The sequence below is a fragment of the Hypanus sabinus genome, chromosome 6 (assembly GCF_030144855.1).
Source record: "Hypanus sabinus isolate sHypSab1 chromosome 6, sHypSab1.hap1, whole genome shotgun sequence".
Taxonomy (NCBI): Eukaryota; Metazoa; Chordata; class Chondrichthyes; order Myliobatiformes; family Dasyatidae; genus Hypanus; species Hypanus sabinus.
This window is the reverse complement of record NC_082711.1, coordinates 159370222-159387937: the sequence shown is the minus strand read 5'-3', so window position 1 is coordinate 159387937 and position 17716 is coordinate 159370222. Positions and strand designations below refer to the sequence as shown.

General features: G+C 43.6%; 2 protein-coding genes across 2 annotated transcripts in view; one reads left to right on the top strand and one right to left on the bottom strand.

The window, feature by feature from the left end:
* Positions 1–17716, bottom strand: part of aatf (apoptosis antagonizing transcription factor) — a 177325-nt gene that overhangs the window by 34755 nt on the left and 124854 nt on the right. The gene's annotated exons all lie outside the window — the stretch shown is intronic.
* Positions 1–17716, top strand: part of acaca (acetyl-CoA carboxylase alpha) — a 286714-nt gene that overhangs the window by 250812 nt on the left and 18186 nt on the right. The window contains exon 52 of the mRNA XM_059973293.1: positions 15664–15818. Within this exon, the coding sequence (XP_059829276.1) occupies positions 15664–15818 (155 nt within the window). The remainder of the gene's footprint in view (positions 1–15663; positions 15819–17716) is intronic.

Genomic DNA, 17716 nt, shown 5'->3' with positions numbered 1-17716 from the left:
AGTGCTTTAACTGGAGAAAGGTTAAATCCTCAATCATATGCCACCTTGACACAGCAAAAGTAGCAGAGACTGAGGGGATGGTTAAGTGAGAGGATATAAGAAAGAGATGAATTATTAGAGTAAATGACATGCAGTATATCAAGATGGAATCATAGCCAGAAATCTTTTTCTAACAATGCCCTGCAAAGGCTGTGAGATAAATTTGGAGTCTAGAACCATACAAAAACACCTTAAAAAATACTTTTACTGTTGTCCTTATCACTGAAAATATCTGTTGGGGTTTACCGTGGAGTCAGAACTCTTATTATTGGAAATAAGAATACATTTAGACAAATTGGGTACCATCTAGTCAAAATAGAATTACTAGACAAGGGAAATTAGATCAGTTTCTATTTTGGAATTTTGTGAAGTGAAACTCGTAACAGGTCAACTTCTTGTTACTTTCAAAGCTCATTTAACTTGCCAGACTCGCCTTTATGGAGAGTCCCATTTGCATTGTGATCCTCATCCAGATGTCATAGCCAGAGCAGGGTATGCTAGTGGCTGTGTAGAATAATTCTACTGTTTTTTGTACCTTTAAATTCCCAACAAAGGACATGTGCTGCAATTCCCTTCCTTTTCAATGGAATAGTAAAGAACTGTCTCCTCATTCTGACAACAAAGAATTAGGGACCCAAGCCAATGCAGTTGACAAGACTTTCATTTATTGAGATACATTGCAGAATAGGTTCTTTTGGCCCTTCGAGCTGCGCTGCCCAGCAACGCCCAATTAACCGTAGCCTAATCATAGGACAATTTAAAATGACCAATTAACCTACTAACCAGAACCTCTTAGGACTGTGGGAGGAAACCGGAGCACCTGGAGGAAACCTAGGAGGGCACACAGACTCCTTACAGATGGCATTACAATTGAACTCTAAACTCTGTCACCCTGAGCTGTAATAGTGTCTCGCTAACTGTTACTTTACTATGGAGCTCTGAAAGACTGCATTTTCTAAAATATATTACATCTTTTTTTTTCTGTTTTCATTTCCATTCTCTCTTGAAGCTTTTTATGGGTGGAAGTCACCCTCTTGCCAGATTATTAGACGTACTTAAAGTGGAGATGGATGAATATTTAATAGACTCAGGAACACACTAGACCGAGTGCATGGGGAGTGGCACACAACAGTTAAGCCTTACAATGATCATATTGAATGGTGAGCAGTCTTCTTGTTCTTTTGTCTTGCTGAATAGGGTGTCCTCTTCCTACTCAGTGCTCATTGCTTTCCCCATTCCACATAGCCCACTCTGTTGCCACACGTCTCATGTAAGTGTGACTTGTAAATGTGCTTTGTGGTCATGTTCGGGAACAATAGGAAGATAGGTTTAGGGGGTCAGGTAGTGTGGGGGAAGCAGGGACTTAGATTACTGGAATATAGTGTAGGGAAGAAGGAGTAAAGGGGGAGAAAATTCAGAAATCAGAGGTGCCAAGGGACCACAAACATAATAAAGTGGCTACTTTTATTATTTTTGTGGACTTCAGCTGTAGCCTATCCAGTTCAGGCTTCGATGTGTTGTGCATTCAGAGATGCTGTTCTGCACACCACTGTTGTAACGTGTGGTTATTTGAGTTTCTGTCACCTTCCTGTCAGCATGAATCAGTATGGCCATTCTGCTCTGACCTCTCTCATTAGCAAAGGGTTTTTTGCCCACAGAACTGCCCCTCCTCATGGAATGCGTGGGTTTTTTGTTTTTTGTTTTTTCACACTATTGTCTGTAAGCTCTAGAAATTGTCGTGCATGTAAACCCCAGAGTCCAGCAGTTCCTGAACTGCTCAAACCAACCCATCAGGCACTAACAATCATTCCATGGTCAAAGCAAGTTAGATCACATTCCTTCTCCATCCGGTGTTTTGTCTACTAAACTGCTTGACCAAATCTGCATGCTTTTAAGAATTAAGTTGCTGCCACATGATATTTACAGTGACGTGCAGGTGTATCTAATAAAGTGGACACTGAGTGTGTGATTCCGTAACACCAGATCTTGTACCCCTATTCCTCAGAAGTGCATCAGGTACATTTCTCACGCCTTTCCGCTCAAAATGTTTCTGGGTATCTTTACGTGGACATGTGTATGGTTTGCATTTGCATTCTCAGCCTCAGTTGCTTTCTGCACTTCTGTAACACCTCTAATGTCAAGTCTCTACAGGCTAGGGTCAAAGAGTAACATTTAATAAATACCATGGCTTCAGGAGCGGCTGCTTTCCTACAACAATTTGAATCAATAGACAATAGGTGCAGAAGTAGACCATTTGGCCCCTCGAGTCTGCACCGCCATTCTGAGATCATGGCTGATCATTCACTATCAATACCCAGTCCCTGCCTTGTCCCCATATCCCTTGATTCCCCTATCCATCAGATATCTATCCAGCTCCTTCTTGAAAGCATCCAGAGAATTGGCCTCCACCGTCTTCCGAGGCAGTGCATTCCACACCTCCACAACTCTCTGGGAGAAGAAGCTCTTCCTCAACTCTGTTTTAAATAACTGACCTCTTATTCTCAATCCATGCCCTCTGGTACTGGACTCTCCCATCATCTGGAACATATTTCCTGCCTCAATCCTATCAAATCCTTTAATTATCTTAAATGTTTCAATCAGATCCCCTCTCAATCTCCTCAATTCCAGCGTGTACAAGCCCAATCTCTCCAATCTCTCTGCGTAAGACAGCCCTGCCATCCCAGGAATCAACCTAGTGAATCTACGCTGCACTTCCTCAATTGCCAGAATGTCCTTCCTTAAACCTGGAGACCAAAACTGTACACAATATTCCAGGTGTGGTCTCACCAGGGCCCTGTACAAATGCAAAAGAACATCCTTGCTCTTGTACTCAATTCCCCTTGTAACAAAGGCCAACATTCCATTTGCCCTCTTCACTGCCTGTTGCACTTGCTCATTCACCTTCATTGACTGGTGAACTAGGACTCCTAGGTCTCTTTGCATTTCTCCCTTACCTAACTCGACACCATTCAGACAATACTCTGCCCTCTTGTTCCAGCTTCCAAAGTGGATAACTTCACATTTATTCACATTGAATGACATCTGCCAAGTATCTGCCCACTCACTCAGCCTATCCAAGTCTCCCTGTATTCTCCTAACGTCCTCTTCGCATGTCACACTGCCACCCAGTTTAGTATCGTCAGCAAACTTGCTGATATAGTTTTCAATGCCCTCATCTAAATCATTGACATAAATCGTAAAGAGCTGTGGTCCCAATACAGAGCCCTGTGGTACCCCACTAGTCACCTCCAGCCAGTCCGAGAAACACCCATTCACTGCTACCCTTTGCTTTCTATCTGCCAACCAGTTTTCTATCCATGTTGAAACCCTGCCCCCAATGCCATGAGCTCTGATTTTACTCACCAATCTCCTATGTGGCACCTTATTGAATGCCTTCTGAAAATCTAGGTACACAACATCCACTGGCTTACCCTCGTCTAACATCCTTGTTACACCCTCAAAAAACTCCAACAGATTAGTCAAGCATGATTTGCCCTTGGTAAATCCATGCTGGCTCGGCCTAATCCTATTTCTGCCATTAAGATGTGCCACTATTTCGTCCTTAATAATGGACTCAAGCATCTTCCCCACGACTGACGTTAGGCTAACAGGGCGATAGTTCTCCGTTTTCTCCTTCCCTCCCTTCTTGAAAAGTGGGACAACATTAGCCACTCTCCAATCTTCAGGAACTGATCCTGAATCTAAGGAACATTGGAAAATGATTACCAATGCATCCGCAATTTCCTGAGCCACCTCTTTTAGAACCCTCGGATGCAGACCATGTGGACCCGGGGATTTATTAGCCTTCAGTCCTGCCAGTCTACTCAGAGAATTCGACCGTGTAGGTAGGATTTAAGCCTACCTGGTCAATACCTGTGGAGGAGGGGGAACTGCGCAGGCGCGAGTGACGTCAGCGTCGAGCGCGCACTTTAAAAGGCAGGACTTCTTTTCAGAGCGGGCAGCGGAGTCCGTGGAAGCAGAGTCCTGGGCTTTGGCGTAAGGGGACTTCGGTAAGCCTGTGTGATTGCTCGCTGAGGGGAAGAAGGTAAGGTCGCTAGGTGCTTTTTAGACTTATTCTATTAATCCAGTTCAGGTATGGGGGAGACAGTCAGAGCAGTGGTGTGCTCCGTATGCAGTATGTGGGAATCAGGGTCAACACAGTTGTCCCTGATGACCACACCTGCAAGAGGTGCGTCCAGCTGCAGCTCCTATCAGCCCGAGTTAGGGAGTTTGAGCTGGAGCTGGATGAACTACGGATCATTCGGGAGGCAGAGGCAGAGATAGATAGTTATCAGGAGGTAGTCACGCCAAAAAACCAAGAAGTAGGCAAGTGGGTGACGGTCCAGAGAGGCAGGGGGAGCAGGCAGAGAGAGCAGAGCACCCCTGCGGCCATTCCCATTAACAATAAGTATACCATACTGGATACTGTTGATGGGGATGACCTACCAGGAATGAGTTGTAGTGGTCCTGCCTCTGGCACAGAGGTTGAACCCTCAACTAGAAAGGGGAGGAGGGAAGAGAAGAGAGCGATAGTTTTAGGGGATTCTATAGTTAGGGGGGCAGATAGGAGATTTTGTGGGGCAGATCGGGAGTCTCGGATGGTATGTTGCCTCCCTGGTGCCAGGGTCCGGGACATCTCAGATCGGGTGCAGGCTATTCTTGAGAACGAGGGCATGAACCCAGATGTAGTGGTCCATGTAGGGACCAGCGATGTAGGTAAGGTGAGTGAGGGGGTCCTGCATAGAGAGTTCAGGGAGTTAGGAGTGAAGCTGAAAGGCAGGACCTCCAGGGTGACAATCTCGGGATTGCTACCTGTGCCACGTGCGAGTGAGGTGAAGAATAGAATGATTATGCACATTAATACGAGGCTGAGAGCATGGTGCAGGAAGGAAGGGTTCAGGTTTTTGGATAATTGGTCTTTGTTCCAGGGACATTGGGATCTGTTTCGAAGGGACGGTCTACATCTGAACCGGAGGGATACTAACATTCTTGCAGGAGTGTTTGCCAGTGCTGCTCGGGGGGGTTTAAACTAGATGTGCAGGGGACAGGGATCCAGATCCAGAGGGTTGGTCAGAAGGAGCATGGGGTTAAATGTGTAGAAGGTTTGGGTGATCTTGAGAAGGTCATCAAAATTCAGGGTGCAATTAGCCCAATGGAAGTTCAAGGAGCTGGGTTAGGTACAGTAGACAGTGTTTTAAGCAAAGAGAGGAGGAATGGGCTAAGAATTCTATACTTGAATGCGCGTAGTGTCAGAAATAAGACAGATGAGCTTGAAGCTCAGATGAAAATGGGGAACTACGATATTGTTGGGATAACGGAGACATGGCTGCAAGGGGATCAGGCCTGGGAATTGAGTGTACCAGGGTATATGTGCTATCGTAGAGACAGAAATATGGGAAGAGGGGGTGGGGTGGCCCTGTTGGTGAGGAATGAGATTCAGTCCTTAGCAAGAGGTGACTTGGGAACAGGGGAAGTAGAGTCTGTGTGGATTGAGCTGAGGAACAGTAAGGGTAAAAAGACCCTAATGGGTGTTGTGTACAGGCCCCCAAACAGTAGCGTGGATATTGGGTACAAGTTGATTAGGGAGTTAACATTGGCATGTGCTAAAGGTAATGCAGTCGTTATGGGAGATTTCAACATGCAGGTGGACTGGGAGAATCAGGTAGGTGCTGGACCCCAGGATAGGGAGTTTGTGGAGTGTCTAAGGGATGTATTTTTGGAACAGCTTGTGCTTGAGCCAACCAGGAACGAGGCTATTTTGGACTTGGTGATGTGTAATGAACAGGAATTGATAAGTGATCTTGAAGTAAAGGAGCCATTAGGAAGTAGTGATCATAACATGATAAGTTTTTATCTACAATTTGAGAGGGATAAGAGCAGATCAGAGGTGTCAATGTTGCAATTAAATAAAGGAGACTACGGAGCCATGAGGGAAGAGCTGGCCAAAGTTAAATGGGCGGATGCCCTGGCAGGAAAGACAGTGTATCAGCAGTGGCAGATATTCTTGGGCATAATACAAAAGATGCAAAAGCAGTTCATTCCAATGAGAAGGAAGGATTCAAAGAGGGGGAAGGGGCCACAGTGGTTGACAAAGGAAGTCAGAGATTGTATAGCATTAAAGAAAAAGAAGTATGACAGGGCTAAGATGAGTGGGAATACAGATGATTGGGAAAGTTTTAAGGAACAGCAGATCTTAACTAAAAAAGCAATATGGAGAGAAAAAAATCAGGTATGAGCTCAGTCTAGCCAGGAATATAAAAGGGGATAGCAAAAGCTTTTTTAGCTATGTGAAGAGAAAGAAGATAGTTAAGAACAATGTTGGCCCCTTGAAGAATGAATTGGGAGAAATTGTTATGGGAAACAGGGAAATGGCAACAGAATTTAATTCGTACGTTAGATCTGTCTTCACCAGGGAGGACACAAGCAATCTCCCAGATGTATGGATGGGCCAGGGTCATAAGATATCAGAGGAATTGAGACAGATTGACATTAGGAAAGAAACTGTGATGAGTAGACTGGTAGGACTGAAGGCTAATAAATCCCTGGGTCCACATGGTCTGCATCCGAGGGTTCTAAAAGAGGTGGCTCAGGAAATTGCGGATGCATTGGTAATCATTTTCCAATGTTCCTTAGATTCAGGATCAGTTCCTGAAGATTGGAGAGTGGCTAATGTTAACCCACTTTTCAAGAAGGGAGGGAAGGAGAAAACGGAGAACTATCGCCCTGTTAGCCTAACGTCAGTCGTGGGGAAGATGCTTGAGTCCATTATAAAGGACGAAATAGTGGCACATCTTGATGGCAGAAATAGGATTAGGCCGAGCCAGCATGGATTTACCAAGGGCAAATCATGCTTGACTAATCTGTTGGAGTTTTTGGAGGGTGTAACAAGGATGTTAGACGAGGGTAAGCCAGTGGATGTTGTGTACCTAGATTTTCAGAAGGCATTCAATAAGGTGCCACATAGGAGATTGGTGAGTAAAATCAGAGCTCATGGCATTGGGGGCAGGGTTTCAACATGGATAGAAAACTGGTTGGCAGATAGAAAGCAAAGGGTAGCAGTGAATGGGTGTTTCTCGGACTGGCTGGAGGTGACTAGTGGGGTACCACAGGGCTCTGTATTGGGACCACAGCTCTTTACGATTTATGTCAATGATTTAGATGAGGGCATTGAAAACTATATCAGCAAGTTTGCTGACGATACTAAACTGGGTGGCACTGTGACATGCGAAGAGGACATTAGGAGAATACAGGGAGACTTGGATAGGCTGGGTGAGTGGGAGTTACTTGGCAGATGTCATTCAATGTGAATAAATGTGAAGTTATCCACTTTGGAAGCAGGAACAAGAGGGCAGAGTATTGTCTGAATGGTGTAGAGTTAGGTAAGGGGGAAATGCAAAGAGACCTAGGAGTCCTAGTTCACCAGTCAATGAAGGTGAATGAGCAAGTGCAACAGGCAGTGAAGAGGGCAAATGGAATGTTGGCCTTTGTTACAAGGGGAATTGAGTACAAGAGCAAGGATGTCCTTTTGCATTTGTACAGGGCCCTGGTGAGACCACACCTGGAATATTATGTACAGTTTTGGTCTCCAGGTTTAAGGAAGGACATTCTGGCAATTGAGGAAGTGCAGCGTAGATTCACTAGGTTGATTCCTGGGATGGCAGGGCTGTCTTACGCAGAGAGATTGGAGAGATTGGGCTTGGACACGCTGGAATTGAGGAGATTGAGAGGGGATCTGATTGGAACGTTTAAGATGATTAAAGGATTTGATAGGATTGAGGCAGGAAATATGTTCCAGATGATGGGAGAGTCCAGTACCAGAGGGCATGGATTGAGAATAAGAGGTCAGTTATTTAAAACAGAGTTGAGGAAGAGCTTCTTCTCCCAGAGAGTTGTGGAGGTGTGGAATGCACTGCCTCGGAAGACGGTGGAGGCCAATTCTCTGGATGCTTTCAAGAAGGAGCTAGATAGATATCTGATGGATAGGGGAATCAAGGGATACGGGGACAAGGCAGGGACTGGGTATTGATAGTGAATGATCAGCCATGATCTCAGAATGGCGGTGCAGACTCGAGGGGCCGAATGGTCTACTTCTGCGTCTATTGTCTATAACTATCAAGTTTTTGAATTGACGTTCATAATCCTGATCCTACCTCAGCAACAGAACATTACAGTCCACCTCTTGCACTACCATGGTCTTGTCTCTGTGTTTTGTTACACTAATGTCTTGTTTTGCATAGCCTTTTCTTTTCACTGTCTTGTTACTTACTTAATGTTACGGCACTGGTGTTTAGGGCAGCTATGAAGTTCCTCCGCCTCTGGCGGTGTTTCAGGGCTTCCTCTCGATTTTCACTACTGTCACTCATGAAAGTCCCGGGTGGGGACTCAAGAGTACTCGGATGTAGAAGGATTCTTCATTGCTGTTTCTGTAACAATTCTGTTTTACCAGTTAGGGCTGTTAGCCCTGAGCTGAACCCCCAAACCTGGAGGACCAGTGGACCACTCTTAGTCTGTCCTCTACCCTTTGACCTGTTTGGCATGGGTGACCTCACCAAGCCCTAACTCCAGCCAGCATAGCTCTCTAGGTTATTGAGGCATGCAAGCCTCTGAACCATGACAAAGTTGTGGTCCTCTTGGAGGCCACTTGTATGATAAGAATAAAGTGCTCTTTCATGTATTCTGCGTTGTCTTGATTTAAGTGCTTGTGATGCTGCTGCGAAAAAGTATTTTTTACTGTACCTGCACCTCAGTCCACTTGAGCATTTGACAGTACGCTCAACTTCGCTTGATATTTTTCTACTTTCCAGCTGAGGAACTGGAAAAAAATCTTCATTCAGTTCCAAATTATATTGATGAAAATCCAATGTTACGAAAAAGCCAGTGGTCAGAGAGTAATTTGATCAAGGGTGATGGTGTCTGAAGACCACTGAGGTGTATTATTCAATAGTTAGCCTGTGCTTGCCGTTGTGAAGTAAGGATTTAAGACCTCTTTAGTGATGTAGTTGTAGACATGTTTCTGGTTGATCAAGAGCTTGGTTGTACAATAGCGATTGTGAGCAACAAATAGCCTCAAAGGAGATCAATCATTGTGTAATCGCTGTCCAGCTTCTCCTTCACTGTTGTTTATTTTTCAAGAGAACAGGACTTGGAGAAGCAAAAATCTTTAATGCAACGTAGATTTAAATTGAGCAGAAAATAGTCATCGACATATTTGTTAATATTACCTGAACCATTAGTCTGGATGGCTGAGCTGCCTTTTCAACAAGAGAACTGTCATTAAGAACATAAAACACTTAGAATTCAGAATCCCACGATACATTTACGATCCCAAATAGGTATCCCAGTTTCGACGACCTTCCTTTTTCCCATACAATGCTTGTGGCAGTCAGCTCTGTGTTAAGATCAATTTGTGGCGAAACCACTTCCTAGCGCATTCGAACCGGCTCACAAATAGCGCTGCATGTAGCACACCGCTACAAGTTCACCTTTTTCACATGCTACTTCTCTCACAGTTTCTGGAAAACAGAGTTTGAGTATAAGTGAAAGGTCTTTCATTTGTAATTAGAGCACCACAGTTGAAGCACTTAATGCACATATTAAGTACCTGTGGAGCGGACATAGCCTAGACTGGGTCATGTTCAATAGTATGTATTATCTCTAAAATATACTTGCTTCATTTTAAGATAAAGGTATTTTTGATTATGAGACATTATGGGAGCTGTTCCCTCCATGTTAATAGCTATAAAAGCAAGGACGTGATTCTGAGTCTTTATAAGGCATTGGTCAGACTGTACTTGGAGTACTGTGAGCAATTTTGGGCCCCTGTTCTAAGAAAGGGTCCCGAGGAGGTTCATGACAATGATCCCGTGAAAGAAAGGGTTAACATATGAGGAGTGTTTGATGGCTCTGGGCTTGTACTTAGGGGGATCTCATTGAAATCTACTACATACTGAAAGGCCTAGATGGAGTGAATGTGGAGGGGATGTTTTCTATAGTGGGACAGTTTAGGACTGGGGTGGACAGCCTTAGAACTGAAATTAGGATGAATTTCTTTAGCCAGAGGTTGGTGAACCTGTGGAATATCATTGGCAAGTCATTGGGTATATTTAAAATGGAGGTTGATAGGTTATTAATCAGTAAGGGTGTCAATGGTTATGGGAAGAAAGCAGGAGAATGTGATTGAGACAAATAATAAATCAGCCATGATGGAAGGGCAGAGCAGACAAGAGGGGCTGAATGGCCCAATTCTGCACTTAGGTCTTATGGTCTTATCTGACAGCTTATTAAAAAATTTTCCCCATGCATTTACTATCAATTACAGTGAAGTTAAAGGGGATGCAGGGCTAACTTTCAACCTTGTAGCCTTGATCATACCACTGTCTATTGTTCATCCTGTATTAATATCACTGGAATAATAATCTTTGAAATAATCTTTGGAATAATGAAGTAAAATTCATAGGACACCATCTGGTCTATCAGTTTACTGTCCCAACACAGAAACTACGCCCTCTCCCAGTCTCTTTGTAGAATCCATTCCTTAATAGCATGAACTATCCCTGTTCTCTTATTTTAACAATGTCACAGACCCAGTAAAATAAGGGATTTGTCACTGCAAGAAACCAGCACTTAACATTTGTTCTTTGAAGCCACTTATAACCTGCCTTCCATTTAATTTGGATTTTATTTGCAGTGGAAAAAGTCCAGCTGTTGTCAGCTGGTGTCTGGAAGAAAAGAGAGCGACTTAGGAGCAAATCTTTCTGAATCTGAAAGTCATCAGATCAGCATGTGGGTCTCTGTATGAAAGCAGAGGTTAGTGCGCAGTTACAGACTTCGAAAAGCAGGAGAGGCTTTTGCTGTCCTCTTAAGTAGATGAAATTGTGGTAAGAATATCAGAATTGTCTGGTGAGAAAGCTCCTCAGCCTTCTGAGGTCAGCAAGCAGTTAAGATGCTCTTCAGAGAGAGTAGGTGCTTTGCACTGAGTAGAATGTACAGCTAGCTACATGTGAAGCTGAAGGCATGCACAAGATGGGGGCAAACCGCTGCCAACCCTCCCCCTTCCCCTAAACCTGACAGATTAGTACCCAATGATGTTACTACTGCTGCAGATTGGCACATGGATGATCACCCCATAACATTAAAGAGTTGCACATTCCTGTAAATATGCATTTAACTGCCTGTGATTTTGCCATTTAGAAACTGCAGCGCAGGTTGGGTGACTGTTGAACTCTTCTGGTGGCAAGCGAAGATGAAAGGGTGTGTGCACGCCTCATGATCGGTAACTCAGTTGAGGTGGGTAAGAGAGAGAATTAGGAGAAACGCAGCAGGCAATGTAAACAAGTCCCAACTCTTTCCATCTAAATATAGATCTATGAAAGCTGGATTTAGTGATGTAAATGTTGTCTTTCTGAGGTTCTGTGTAAAGATGGGAAGCCCAGCATTTGCTAAAGTCTGTGCAGGTGACAGAATGAGCATGTCATGTTGCCACGAAGTTTGGTTTTACTATGAGTCCGTTGTGGAAGTAAATATAATTGAGGGGAGTATTTGGAGGTCGTGGAAGTGATTGGGTAGAATAACATTTAAAGTCTTGATTTCATTGTAAGGATCAAGGAAAATCTTAAATTAGACTCTAAGGGTACATAAAAGATAAATGGGAAAGAGACGAGTGGAAAACACTCAGAGATAAGATAAAACTAAGCTCCGAGACCTGGGCCACTACCTCCCTGTGTGACCAGATCCTCGATTTCCTCACTTGCAGACCCCATTCAGTTCGGATTGGCCACAGCATCTTCTCCACAATCAGCATCAGCACAGGTGCATCACAAGGCCATACGCCTAGCCCCTCCTGCTCTATTTGCTTTATACCTATGATCGTGCGGTGAAGTTTGCCGACGACACTGTTGTTGTTGGCTGAATCAAAGGCAGTGCTAAATTTGCATTTAAGAGAAGATTGAAAATCTGTCGGATGGTGCCATTCACCTTTCACTGCCTCTCATCCAGCATCAGCAAAACCAAAGAGCTGATAATGGACTACAGGAGGAAGAAGCAGGATGTCCATGAGCCTGCCCTCATGAGGTGGAGAGGGTCAGTAGCGACATTGTAGCATAGTGGTTAGCACAATGCTTTACAGCACAGGAAACCCAGGTTCAATTCCCGCTGTTGCCTGTATGGAGTTCGAATGTTTTTCTCAGGACTGGGTGGATTTCCCCCACGTTCTCTGATTTCCTCTCACACACGGTTAATTGCTCGTTGTAAATTACCCCATGATTAGGCTGGGATTAAATCGAGGGATTGCTAGGCGGCAAGACTTGAAGGGGCAGAAGGGCCTACTCTGCAATGTGCATCAATCAATCAATAAATAAATAAATCGATAAAATTCCTTCGTGTTACTATGCTAGAGGATCTGTCCTCGGACCAGCACATAAGTACCATCTCAAAGAAGACACAATAGCACTTCTACTTGAAGATTCGGCATGTCACCAAGAACTTTTTCAAGATGCATAGTGGAGGGTATGCATCACAGCCTTGTATGGAAACACCAATGTCCGAGAACGGAAAAGTCTGCAGAAGGTGGTGGATACATCCCAGTCCATCACAGGCAAACCCTCCCCACTGAGCACTTCTACATGGAGCGCTGCCACAAGAAAGAAGCATCCATCATCAATGATCCCCATCATCCAGACCATGCTGTCTTCTCACTACCACCACTGCACAAGAGGTATAGAAGCCTTGGGTCCCTCACCACCAGGTTCAGGAACAGTTATTACCCTACAACCCTCGGGCTCCTGAACTAGTGTGGATCACTTCATCCACCGCTGCTCCAAACTGATTCTACAGCCTACAGACTCAATTTCAAGGACTCTTCACAACTCAAGTTCTCAGTATTTTTTTATTTGGGCAATTTGCCTTGTGACTGTGATGGAAGTCACTGAAGAGACAGTGAAGCTGGTGATATAGAAGTCTTAAAGCAGGCATTCTTATGGAGGCTCTTAGTAGGGGCTCTCAAACCCAAAACGAACATCACATTTTTATAACAGCAGGTGATTCAATACAATTTCAATCGTTAGAATGACATCGTTCACTTTAACATTTTGGGTTGACAGTGTCTTCTTTCAGTTGCAAGGGAAACACCTCTGAATGTTCAAACACCTTTGTTAAACAAAGCAATTTGCACAAATAGTCTAAAAGCTTCTGAAGACTGAGAGCCAGACACCCAAAGTTAATGTTAGGTCTGTCTCTGAGTACACAAATATGGTAAGTAAACAGAAACCATTAATTGCCTATACCTGTGACCATGTTTGATATGTTGAGTGACAACATCAGTCACTTGAACTCAAGTCACAATGGTCCAAATAACTTGGTCCATGTTGCCTCTGTTGATGTAGGCCAGTTAACACAACCCCACTGTCTTAATGTTTGGCTGATGTATATGCAATCTCTTCGTCTGTGGGCCAGTTTAGCTTCAGTTTACTGCTACGGTTTACAATAAGAAGAGAAAACTTTGTTTGAATTAATAGCTGCTGTATTCACTTAACTCCAGAATCCTCCCTAATATGCACATTGGATGTTCATCAATCTTAGTTTATAATTTTACTGTAAATTCTGTTGTATTTCTTTATTTTCCTGTAAATGTCCGCAAGCAAGTGAATATCTAGGTAGTATATGGTAGCATTTTTTGTACTTTGATAATAAACTTCACTTTGACTTTGAATGTGAAAATTGATCAGTTTTAACTCTGAATTGATGTTGTTAACTCCACCTCACATTTTATGCATTGCTTTTTAGTTTACACTATTTCACAATTATATCCAACAGAACTTTTCTTGAGTGGAGTAAAAAATTTTAAGTGCTGATTTTGCCTAATAACCTCTAAGTGCCTAGCAGTCCTTGTTCCATATTGTGGTGTCATGCAGCTTTAAATGAGGCTGATCATTCTGTTTGCAAATGTTGCACAGCTGCGAGGTGAAAGAAATGACATCTCGTTGCTCTGTTATTAAAGGGAAACATGGCAGAGACACTGAGAATGTCAACTGTATCACACAGAGAAATTAATTGCCAAACTTTTCATCAACTGAATAGGGCTAAATATAGAAGCAGTATTTCTTTAGACGTTCTCGGCAGTCAAAACGAAATAAATTATACTTGATGTCGACGATTTAGACCCATTCTAATTTGGTCATACCGCACCTCTCTGAATGGTGATCAGTGTGTGATACATTGCCAGAGGGCATGTGACTTCTGTATATTGTGTACCGGAGTGGCCACGTTGCTGTGTCTTGTGCTAATGATTACATTATTGTTCAAAACAAAACATCTAAGCTCATGGCTGTCTGCTCGCCTGGTCCTGCTACCAGGTTAAAAGATGTCCAGACTGAAACTGAAGCTAGTGCAGTGGAGCTATCATTGGTCTTGCCATCTGTTGGAAATGGGGTGAACAGCTATCATTTTAACACCTGACTACAGTCCTGCCATTTCAGGCAAGCGTGACTTCCTGCCGCCTCATCCAACATAGCTGACCAGCGGTCCCCTTATGCGTGGTGTCTAAAGTAGTTTGTCCAACATAAACTGTTAAGAAAATATTTATCATTACATAGCATAGAGGTTAAATTACTAGGTTAGCGTCCCAAGGTCGGGATAATTGAAATCCTGCTCTGGTAGTTGGCGAATTTGAACTCAATTAATTAAATTAATTTGGAATAAAAACCTGACCATGTATTACTATACCGAACTATCTGGTTCATCACTGTTCTTTTAGAGAAAGAAATTTTACTGCTCTTATAAACACATGAAATTCTGCAGATACTGGAAATCCAGAACATGTGTTATTCTTATTTCTATCTTGTATAACATTTGAGAGTCAGTGGGTAGGGAGTTAGAGGTTAAACTAGATAAGATATTCTTATCTAGTATAATCTAGTATGGCTTTGCAGTGGGTACAGAAGAAGTTCACCAAGTTGCTGGCTGCTTTCGAGGGCTCGTGCTGTCTGTCATGAGAGGCTGGGTGAACTTGGTTTGTTTGCTCTGGAGTGTCGGAGGCTGTGCAGCAATCTGATCGGGGTTTACAAGATTATGAGAGGCACAGACAACATCTGCTTCCCAGGGCTGAAATGTCTTAATACCAAAGGGCATGCATTAAAGGTGAGAGGAGGTAGTTTCAAGGGGGATGTGAGGGGTAAGTTTTTTTTACTGACAGAGTCGTGGATGCCTGGAATGCACCTGTTGTGGTGGTAGAGGCAAGAATTTTGAGGCTTTTAAGAGACATTTGGATAGGCGCATGAGATGAAGGAGTTGGAGGGATATGGACATGGTGTAGGTAGAAGAAATTCGAGTTTGGGTGTTTTTGATTTGCTTTTTATCTGTTTTCAAGGGCCTGTTCCTGTACTGTTCTGTGTTAACCTTTAACTCTATATCCATTGACTCTCAAAGCCCTCTTCACTGACAACAAATACGGATGTCACCAGCAACATCCGCATCCTTCGAATGAGCTTTGAACAGTATTGGTCATCTGCTGAGGAACAAAGCAATGGTGCGCTGAAAGGGGAAACCCAAGCATCACAAGAGTATCAGTGATATCTGATCGTTACATCCTCATTATCCTTGCTCATCCTGTAAATACATCTTCTGCTGCAGGCACCCCGGAGCTGAGTCCAAGTGAACGCAAGGAGCTGGAATCGAAACTGAAAGAAAGGGAGGAGTTTCTGTTACCCATATACCACCAGGTCGCTGTGAAGTTTGCTGACCTTCACGACACGCCAGGTCGCATGCAAGAGAAAGGGGTCATCACGGTTAGTGAATTAATTCATCTGACTTGCTCTGTACGTCTAATCCTCTGCTTTATTTTGATTGCAGTGTAGCCCGAGCAATCCCCACTACCAGCAAATCAAGATTTCTGTCACTTGCAACAGCACTCACAATAATAAGTGGAATCCAAAATTTTCTCTTGTGGTATGGTCCCCGTCTGATTGAAAGTAGAGTCTAATACTTGCCGGCAAGCAGATTGTACAAAGTGCATAGTCTGCCCCAGTTCAATTAGACATTATAATTAAATAGGTCACGTTTCAGGCATGACCTGAAGAACTACTTGGAAGGAGACTGCAAACCTTTGCAGCTATAATGAACATTCAGTCAAGTTCATTAAAGTTGTTGAGGTTCAGCCTGCCAGAGGGTTGAAATTTTGAGATCTACAGTTTAACTAATGAGAATAGAGACCGGAATCAGTAGGGATTCTGTTTGGGTGCTTCTTCACCGCAGCACTCACAGCCTTTCTTCCCTCTCCATTTCATTTCTCATGGACTAATCACGTCATGGCTTTGGATGAGGCTATGAATTTAATTCTGAAATCCCACTAGAAGTTATCATTTAAGCATCATCTGATAGTTTGGGTCTTCGCATGTGTGTCTGCAAATACAGGATGTGATCAAACTGGGGAGAAGGCTGTAATAAACTTTGCAGAATGTTCTATGTGATCCTGACTGAGCAGCATTGATATTTATTTAACTATCTAGTGAGAAATGAGATTGATGGTGTTTAATTAATAAATTGTTCCTTGGGTTGTACCAGTGCCTATGTATTATGTGGAAATGAAGTGAACACTCTTTGTGCAATTGGCTTGGCCTGTGCTTGGTGATATGAGCTGGTTTCTTAAAGGTAATGCTTTAGTCAGTGCTTTTATGTACACGAGTGACTGTGCTCATTCGGTCACCCTGCAAGCAAGCTGAAAGAGGAAGATTGTAAGCACAAATGGATATCAAATCCCACTCCAGGCCAGTTCAGTCATTTTGTTGTCCTACTCTCAATATTCACTTTTGCTTCATGTCCCCTGAAATATTTAACCAGGCCAAATGGAGCAGAATTATGTTTAATTTTATAGATAGGCTTTGCATCAGGTGCAGTTTGCAGAGAAGTTCCAACCTTCTCCCCTTTGAATGCTTAGGCTGCCCAAGTAGTGGGGAGAATTGCTCCACAAACCGCCTCTGTCCTCTGCATAGCCTTCTAAATGCAAGCTAATGTAAGTGCAATGCAACCTTGTAATGTAACCCCTTGAGTCCAGTTCTCATTTTTTTTTTAAATCTATTGCACTCATCCTTCTGAGGCTGCCATACTTCTCCGAGGCCGGGTCAGATATGTCACACCCTGTGCAACGCTCTTCTCTGTTAAACTTCGTCGGGGAAATTAGTTCCCATTTTTCAGGGGAGCAGAAATTATTGTTCACTCCCCGAACAGCCAAAGTCTCATTGATTCATAGATTGGGTTTTCATTGCAAAAGCTGCATCAGTTAACATCCATCCTTTGCAACCTCCTGTCCTCGGAGTCCTCTCGGGTCACATCCTTCTTTCTGTCCCCCCTACTCCCACCCTCGTCATCTCCACTGATGTTCAACCTCTCCATTTGTCCCTGACACCCACTTGCTTCGCTTCTCTCCCTACCTGTGATAAACTGGCCTCTTCCCGTATCTTACAAAATGCAATAGCGTTCAGTCACGCCTCAAGTTGGTGCCATTTGGTAATGATAGGGCCCACAACCCAGTCATTGACATGCCTTCTGCAATGTGCAGTAACTTCTGGGCTGTGCTTCAGGTGACGGCAAGGGATGTAGTGTTGGTGCTGAAAATCAAAGTAAGTGCAGTGCTTCTGTATCTGAAGGAAGAATCTGAAGTTTTGAGGTTAGATTGAAGTTCAGGTAG